The sequence below is a fragment of the Physeter macrocephalus genome, chromosome 14, assembly GCF_002837175.3.
Source record: "Physeter macrocephalus isolate SW-GA chromosome 14, ASM283717v5, whole genome shotgun sequence".
Lineage (NCBI taxonomy): Eukaryota > Metazoa > Chordata > Mammalia > Artiodactyla > Physeteridae > Physeter > Physeter macrocephalus.
This window is the reverse complement of record NC_041227.1, coordinates 121,550,756-121,560,247: the sequence shown is the minus strand read 5'-3', so window position 1 is coordinate 121,560,247 and position 9,492 is coordinate 121,550,756. Positions and strand designations below refer to the sequence as shown.

Genomic DNA, 9,492 nt, shown 5'->3' with positions numbered 1-9,492 from the left:
CCGGAGCCTGTGCTCCGCAACGGGAGAGGCCACAACAGTGAGAGGCCCGCATACCCCAAAAAAAAAAAAAAAAATATCTTTCTTGAAACAAGTCAATCTTCATTTTAATATGTTTTCCAAATTAAGCAATGAAGATGATCAAAACTTTTTTTTTCCATGCAAAAACTGAGAAATAATGACAGCTAGAGTTTAATGACAAACTTGCCTTTTTGAACATGTGTACAAACCCGGCAGATTTTGTGGACATGTCAAACCTGTGATTTTTTTCCCCCTGTAATTTTTAAAAATATTTTTATACAATTTTTAAAGGTTATACTCATTTACAGTTATTACAAAATATTGGCTATATTTCCCATAGTCAACATTTCCAATTTTTGAAGGAATAGCCCCAGAAAATAACTATATGTTTAGTTGTTTTGTTTTTCTTGCCTCCTTTTTTTTTTAACTGATTCAATTGGATGACATTTCCAAGAATCCAAAACTAAACTCCTTTTCTTCTTTTTCTTTTTAATATAAATTTGTTTATTTATTTATTTTTGGCTGTGTTTGGTCTTTGTTGCTGCGTGCAGGTTTTCTCTAGTTGCGGCGAGTGGGGGCTACTCTTCGTTGCGGTGCGCGGGCTTCTCATTGCGGTGTCTTTTGTTGCGGAGCACGGGCTCTAGGTGCACGGGCTTCAGTAGTTGTGGCTTGTGGGCTCTAGAGTGCAGGCTCAGTAGTTGTGGCGCACGGGCTTAGTTGCTCCGCAGCATGTGGGATCTTCCCAGACCAGGGCTCAAACCCGTGCCCCCTGCATTGGCAGGCGGATTCTCAACCACTGCGCCACCAGGGAAGCCCTCCTTTTCTTCTGAGGAATGAGAAATAACGTAAAATACCTCACATTATTTTAAGGCATAGAGGACATATACAAAAGTAACAGTAAAAAGACTAGGTATGCTGTCTTTGGTGAGCAGTGTTTTGATGCCAAGAAATAGTCAGCATTGGAATTTGATTTTCGTACACAACTCAGCTCCAGCATTTACTAGCTCTGTGACCTTGGGCTAGTTTTACAACCTCTCTAAGTCTCAGTTTCCTCATCTTTAAATCACAATACCAGCAACTTTATTGGGTTGGTCCAAGCATTAAATAAGATAATGAAGGGTAAAGGGTTTGCCACCAGGTTTGTAGTCAATGCCAGCTGTAGTTTTTTTTGTTTTCTTTTTTAACATCTTTATTGGCGTATAATTGCTTTACAATGGTGTGTTAGTTTCTGCTTTATAACAAAGTGAACCAGCTATACATATACATATATCCCCATATCTCCTCCCTCTTGCATCTCCCTCCCACCCTCCCTATCCCACCCCTGTAGGTGGTCACAAAGCACTAAACTATTCTCCCTGTGCTATGTGGCTGCTTTCCACTAGCTATCTGTTTTGCATTTGGTAGTATATATATGTGCATGCCACTCTCTCACTTCCTCCCAGCTTACCCTTCCCCCTCCCCGTGTCAAGTCCATTCTCTATGTCTGCATCTTTATTCCTGTCCTGCCCCTAGGTTCTTCAGAACTGGGAAAACTGGACAGCTACATGTAAAAGAATGAAATTAGAACACTCCATAACACCATACACAAAAATAAAGTCAAAATGGATTAAAGACCTAAGAGTAAGCCAGACACTATAAAACTCTTAGAGGAAAACATAGGCAGAACATCCTGTGACATAAATCACAGCAAGATCCTTTTTGACCCACCTCCTAGAGAAATGGAAATAAATGCAAAAATAAACAAACGGGACCTAATGAAACTTAAAAGCTTTTGCACAGCAAAGGAAACCATAAACAAGACTGAAAAGACAACCCTCAGAATGGGAGAAAGTATTTGCAAATGAAGCAACTGACAAAGGATTCATCTCCAAAATTTACAAGCAGCTCATGCAGCTCAATATCAAAAAAACAAACAGCCCAATCCAAAAATGGGCAGAAGACCTAAATAGACATCTCTCCAAAGAAGATATATAGATTGCCAACAAACCTATGAAAGGATGCTCAACGTCACTAATCATTAGAGAAATGCAAATCAAACTACAATGAGGTATCTCCCCACACTAGTCAGAATGGCCATCATCAAAAAATCTACAAACAATAAATGCTGGCGAGGGTGTGGAGAAAAGGGAACCCTCTTGCACTGTTGGTGGGAATGTGAATTGATACAGCCACTATGGAGAACAGTATGGAGGTTCCTTAAAAAGCTAAAAATAGAACTACCATACGACCCAGCAATCCCACTACTGGGCATATACCCTGAGGAAACCATAATTCAAAAAGGTCAAGTTGTAGTTTTTACATGTGTAAACTTAAACTGTCATGTCGATAAGCTGTCAGGAAAAGGCAGCAATCTCTGGGAAAAGAAACACAAATCGTCTTTAATAACACTATAGTCTGAAAGACCCGATTATACCGTTCTGTATAAAATAGTCTAAAGGATTTTTCTGTAAAAATACCTGAACTGAAAAATAAAAGTCTAGAAAAATTGTTTATTATTTTCAGCTTGTTTGATTGCAGGTTTGCCAACTTGAATAGCGATACTTAAATAGTGACATGTTCTTTATGATTAGATAAATTAACATGACAGGTCCCATCATTTGCTGTCTGTCTGTTCTAAACCCCACCGCTGAATCGCAGGGTATCCCTGTCTCCAGTAAGATCACCCACGTCACTTGGCACTTTCAGTCTGAAAGCTTGGACCTTTGCACAGACTGGAAAAACTTGATCATTTCAAATTTCTGTTACCAAAAACTTAAACTGCTTTTAATAAAGTATATGTGATTTAAAGTCATAAAAAGTGTTGCCTCCCTCAAGAAATTAAATTCAAGTGTAAATTTGTATGGGCATATTTTCAGAAGTTAAATATTTTAGAAATTTAGTGCACTTTCTTAGATGGAGAGGAATCGTGGCTGGACTTCATGCAGAATGGTGTTTTTATTTGGAACGATTTTGGTTCATGATTTCTCTCCCTGACTTTTCTAGAAACGATTGGAACAGCAGAAGCCTACAGTAATTGCAGCTTCCACTACTTCCCCAACAAACAGTACAACTAGTACCATCTCTCCAGCACAGAAAGTTATGGTGGCTCCCATAAGTGGCTCAGTTACAACTGGCACTAAAATGGTACTAACTACTAAAGTTGGATCTCCAGCTACAGTAACATTCCAGCAGAACAAGAACTTTCATCAGACCTTTGCTACCTGGGTTAAGCAAGGCCAGTCAAATTCAGGTACACAACTGTGATTAAATAAAAGATTGCTTTCATTCAAGAAAAAGAAATTTCAGTCCTTTACCTACTAAAATGAAATGTTTCTTAAGAAAATTATTTTTCTTCTGCAGCTGATTGAGCAAACAAACTGTAACAGTAGGTTTGTTACAGATAATATTCATAATATTACATTAGCGAAACTCCTCTCTTACATTATTTCACTTTCAACATTTACATGGTTCACTTATTTTGAGTGGAGAGGAATGTTTTTCTTAAAAATACAAAATGAGCCACATTTCATGCATTGGTGCCTTCCTAGAAGTCACTACGTTGCTGGTTATTTTAAATCTGAAGCTTATTAAATGTCTTATACCCCATTAGCCACCAGCACAGCTGCCACATCTGCTACAACCATTGCCAGCACAGGTCAGACGTTCCAAATTACAGGCAATCCAGTCACTATGGCAGGAAAAGTAATTACCAAACTGCCACTTCCTGCAAACAGCAAGATTGTCGCTGTAAATGTGCCAGCAACGCAAGGAGGTAAGGGAAATGTGAAGAGTTTTAATTCACATTTGCCAGATCATACTGTTGCCATTATTTTTCATTTCCTTTTCACTGATTTCAGTCTTCGGATCTCACATTTTATGTAGCCCACTCTAAACCCCCACCACACCTGGTTTCTCCTCAGGAACCAAGCAATACCTGATGTTTTATGAAAGGGACAGTTATCAATTACTTCTTCATCTTTTTTTCAAGGCGTTGTTCAAGTACAGCAGAAAGTCCTGGGTATCATTCCATCCAGTACAGGGACAAGTCAGCAAACCTTTACTTCATTCCAGCCCAGGACAGCAACAGTCACGATTAGGCCCAATACCTCAAGCTCTGGAGGAACTACAAGCACTTCCCAAGTAAGAGTTCTTTACAGGTTTATTTGGTGTTAACCACATCGGTTGAAGTTTTTAGAATGGCCTCTTCCAGGATTAATCCAACTTCTAATTTTTCTTTACCTTTTACTTAATCTGTGACAAAGTACTGATTTTTTTAAAAATCTGTTACTTATATTTCAAGTGAACTGTTAATTTTTCACATTTAGTTAATAGCACATTAGTATAGTTTATGAATCATAAGAATTGCTTTCCAGGATTTTACAAAGAAAATGTCTTTATTGAAAACAATGGGCAACACTGGATCACCCAGGAAAACGACATGCTGTGCAGCTAAGAAGTAGAGTGAAAACATAATCCACAGCATTAACTAGTCTATCAGCTGATATGCACACATATTAGATACATCATTTCCTTGGCACTAGTATTATGGGAAAAGTTTAATGTTTTGCAGACTTGAGAATGTTCTAAACCTAACACTGAAAGTAACATGCTGTGTAGTCTCTCCTTTAAATTATGAAAGAACTTCTGGTCTCTGATCTTGCACCTTTGTTCTCTGGGTTACAGATAAGGATTGGAGCTCAGGGAAAATAGGACTCATCAGTTTCCTGTGAGCAACTGTGGTGGTTATAGAGCAGAGCTTTCTTGGGTCTTGTATCCTTCCTTTTAGCCTGTAAGCTATTCTTGGTATCAGTGACAAGGAATTTCATGCGATCTCGTTTAAATCACATTTTCTCCCCTCAAAGTTCTATCTTTATTCTGATGCTTAATATAATTTAATATGTAATGTCCAAGAGCTTCTGTAATTTCTGTAGACATGTTTATCAATATGGAATGTTTAAAGATCTCTGTTCTAAGTCCATCATGCTTTAGTCTTTTAAAAACATTTTAATTCATTGTCCTTTGTATTATTTGTAGGTAATCACAGGGCCTCAGATCCGCCCTGGCATGACGGTGATTAGAACACCACTCCAACAGTCAACACTAGGAAAGGCAATTATTCGAACACCTGTGATGGTACAGCCAGGTATTCATCCATCCAGTATTATCATTTTACATCTAAAGAGTCAGTCTAGGAAATCTATAATATTCTGTATTTGGCACTCTACATACTGGAAAATACCAATATGAATTAAGATTTCAAAGCATACTAAATTTCTGATCCATCATGGGACACACCCATAGATTTTATTTCATTTCTGGCATTGTCAATAAGAGAAAAGCAGGTCCAAGTATGCTTGTTAAAAACGTTCTTAAAACCTCTAGTAAATGGGATATATACATTCAGATCATTGGAGTAAAGAGAATGAGCAAAGAAAACAGTCTGTGAGGCAAAAGATAAAATCAAGGAAATGGCTAAGAAGCATTTAAATGTAAAGCATAAAACAAGATTACAAAGGCACTGCCTGCCCTTTTTAATGTAAATAAGTTAAAGCTCCCATATTAAAAGTTGAAGCCTGTAAAGATTGAGTGAAAAAAGAAATCGAACTGTGCATTTATGAGAAACATTCCTAAAAGCAAATTACCACAGAAGGTAAAACATAAAAAGATGGTCGAAGACACATGAAATAAATAAAGGACAAAAAAAGAAAGAAAGAAGGGAGAGGCAGAGGGAAGACATGCATAATCCTACTAATATTGAACAGAGTCGAATTCAGTATTTTAAAGAAACAATAACTAGGACAAAGAAAGTCACTTTATATTTGGCTTAAAGATATAGATTGCAGTGAAGGTGCAATCTTGGATCTTTAAATAAGATGTCATTGAAGTGTATAACGCAAAAACTATTTGAAATCAAGGAGGGATTAACAGAAGCATAGTAGACCAGAAACAGACTGTATCAACTTTTGTACCTTTAGGAATACACATTAGTTTTAAACATTTATGAGCTATTTGTATGAAAATGGTCTTATAATGAGCCACAGGTAAAACCTTGATGAATTCCAAAAAGTAGAATGTGTATAGGCTACATTTTTTGTAGTAACGCTAGAAATTAACACTACGGAATTATACTAAGAACCCTTACTTTCTTGGAATTTAAAAACGAATGTTCTCAAAAGTAACTTTTATGTTAAAGAAACATCAAATGTGTCATTACAAACAGATTATCAAGTAGCAGCTAAGCCAGGCTGCAAAGCTGAACTGAGAGGCAAATTCATTCATTCAACAAATATTTTTGAGCACCTACTCTAGGCAGTTGAAACACATTGGTGAACAAAACAGACCAAAAAAACCCCATATTAAATCTTAACTAGAAGTTAGAAAAATATATAAAACAAGTCTTAAATGAAAACAGGATGAAGGAAGTAAAGTAATGATTGTAATACAGAAAAGGCAAATATTAAACCATTTTTTTTTTGCAAGTCTAGAGAAAGGGGAACAAAATGCTAGTTTACAAAATGTAGGAATGAGAAAGTACAATAAAAATAGAAGGAACTAAATCTGTTTGAGTAACAAGGCATAATTATATACTATGCTTATAAATTTCAAGTCTTAATGACTCACATCAAGGAAAGAAATTTGGAAAGTTGCCATAGTATTACCTACAAAAAAGAATTCCAGACCTCATGGTTTTATGGATAAAATTATTTGAAATGGTTAGGAAACAATTTCCTTCTTATAAAAAATAGTTGCAGGGGTGGGAGGGAGGGAGACGCAAGAGGGAAGAGATATGGGAACATATGTATATGTATAACTGATTCACTTTGTTGTAAAGGAGAAACTAACACTATTGTAAAACAGTTATACTCCAATAAAGATGTTTAAAAAATAAATAAATAAATAAAATCATATTGAGAAAAAAAAAAATAGTTGCAGGCCATAAGGGGTAGATAAATTCTTTCCCATTCATTTTACAAATTTAACATAATTCTAATATGAAACATAACATAGTATTTTTTTAAAAGGAAATATCCTAATGCCTAAGCAAAATTTACGCCAGAAAAGAAAGTATGATTCCTTATTTCAATTAATGCTACAGAGACAATTGGTAAAATTCAGTATCTATTCATGTTTAAAAATAGCTGTCAAAAAAAAAAAAAAGGCTGTCAGTTAGGCAGCCAACTAAAAGGAAAGATAAAACTAATGGAAAGAAGAAGAAAAGTTTATGGATGATAAATGGTTATATACTTAGACTTGCATATGTGAATATATAGCCTCACATATGAGTGTGTCTGGTGTGTCGTATGAAAAGCAAGGTGGCCAGTGAGGCTGGTGGGGCCCGGTGAAGACAGGAAGAGTCTTAGGAGTTGTGGTCAGAGAGGTAGAGGGTGGATGGATGTGTGTAGTGTGTGTCTGAGTGTGTGCAGGTCAACTTATCCCTATTCCTACCACCACGCTAGCCTTTCCCAAAGTTGAACACTCCCAGGTTGTAATAAAAAGTGTTTTAATTTTTGAATTTGTATTTTGATGATAATCTGAACATAATTGAACACGTACTTATTGGGGATCATCTGAATGACCATCGTATAATCAGTGAATACCAGCCCTTTTATCCATCTGTGTTTATGATGACACCATATCAATACAAGGTGATGTAAGGATGTATGTATACATATAGCTGATTCACTTTGTTGTACAGCAGAAACTAACACACTGAAAAGCAATTATAGTCCAATAAAGATGGAAAAAAGAAAATACAAGGTGATAAACGAACGTAACTTTTCATTAACTATTCCTCAAACTGCAGTACAAGGACAGAGTGTTGGGGTCCAGAAGTTCTCAAATTCAAGCACTTGTCTATATGTACTGTACTGTTTTTTGATTCATCTTGAAGAATAAGTGGACAACAGTAACCAAGTAAAGTTTAGAAGAAAGAGTAATGATGAAAAACTTACACTGCCAGTTTCTATAGCCTATTTACAAGCCACCAGAATTTAGGAGCATGATACCAAAGGAAAGTAGACCAACTGAAGTAATGCAGATGCTGTGATGCTATCATACTATTTCTGATTGCTGGAATGTGATACTTTAGTGATAGGGCTGGCAAGCGTTCAGTGAAATGGGCACCCAGTGGTGATGGGAGTATGAATGGGTATAACCTTTCTAAATTCAATTTAGTACTATGTTCCTGCTATGAATCCAGTAATTTGGGGAGGAGTTTATTCTAAGGAAATAATTAGAAGCACATAAAGATTTAATAAGCAGGGATTTCACCAGCATATTATTTTAAAAAAGAAAAAGGGAAAGTGTTCTAAATGTCAAAATAGGTTTAATTTTAGACATAATGCAATAATATTAAGCACCGGTCATTAAAAAAAAAATGCACAGAAATAGATATGTAGACATAGGAAAAACAGGAAGTGAATACAAAGTTTCAGAAATATAATATTTACTAATTAATAATGAATTCAGATCTTGTAAGTGTAAAATTAGTTGCCAGATGATTACCACCTGCTTTTTCTTCTAGTTTCATCAGGTTAAATGAGAAACAGAAGTTTTTAGAAGGCTGTAGCGCCATTTCAGTTAAACTTCGTTCATTCTATAGATGTTTATTCAACAGTAACTATGGAAGCATTTGTTGAGCACCTTGCTCTAGTATTGAGGACACGGGGGTTCTTGCCCCCTTGGTTCTCCCAAACTGAGTTGCAGATGGCTGTAAGAAAAACTCATTTATAAATATAATTGTCCCAGAATATTCCAGATGCTATATGTTTTGCTTAAAAATCACATAAATTAATTATATATTAGATTATTATCTTTTCCTTTGTATTCCTAAGGAAAGGCAGCTTACATAGGCTCTTCCACCTTCCCTATTGTCATTTTGGCTTTAGATTCATGGGAAGGGCATTATTATTATTATTATTATTTTTGACTACTGCAGAGAGCAGGAATGGGAGAGTGGTTGTTAGTGAGCTGAGTGGAAACAGGCTCACTGACAACCAGGTGGGTCCTTTGGGTGTGGGTATATGAATGAACGCATCAGTATGTCAGCATCCCGTAAGTCTTTTTGAAAACTGGGAAGAATACATTCATCTGAAGTGTGGGACGACATTTCAACGCAGAGTATTGCTTAGAGCATAGAAGCATTCTAATGTTTTGCTCTTTACCTAGGTACTCCTCAACAGGTAGTGACGCAGATCATCAGAGGGCAGCCTGTTTCCACTGCGATCTCTGCCCCTAGTACAGTTTCCTCAACACCTGCACAGAAAGGATTAACTTCAGGAGCACCCACTGCAAGTCTACAGTCTTCAACCTCACAGCCCCCTCGCCCCCAACAAGGACAGGTGAAGCTTACCATGGCTCAACTCACCCAGTTAACACAGGGCCACGTAAGTAATGTGACTTCCATTTTAACTTTACAAGTGATCGGCCTCTCACTGCTGTGGCCTCTCCCGTTGCGGAGCACAGGCTCCGGACGCGCAGGCTCAGCGGTCATGG

The 9,492-nt window shown here is 36.8% G+C and overlaps 1 protein-coding gene across 15 annotated transcripts in view; it reads left to right on the top strand.

Annotated features, from left to right (window-relative positions):
- BPTF (bromodomain PHD finger transcription factor) overlaps positions 1-9,492 on the top strand; it is a 144,742-nt gene that overhangs the window by 105,694 nt on the left and 29,556 nt on the right. For all 15 annotated transcript variants that reach the window (XM_007125971.3, XM_024130490.2, XM_024130487.2 and 12 more), the window contains 4 exons: positions 3,001-3,247; positions 3,986-4,137; positions 5,032-5,140; positions 9,166-9,383. In XM_007125971.3, the coding sequence (XP_007126033.2) occupies positions 3,001-3,247; positions 3,986-4,137; positions 5,032-5,140; positions 9,166-9,383 (726 nt within the window). The remainder of the gene's footprint in view (positions 1-3,000; positions 3,248-3,985; positions 4,138-5,031; positions 5,141-9,165; positions 9,384-9,492) is intronic.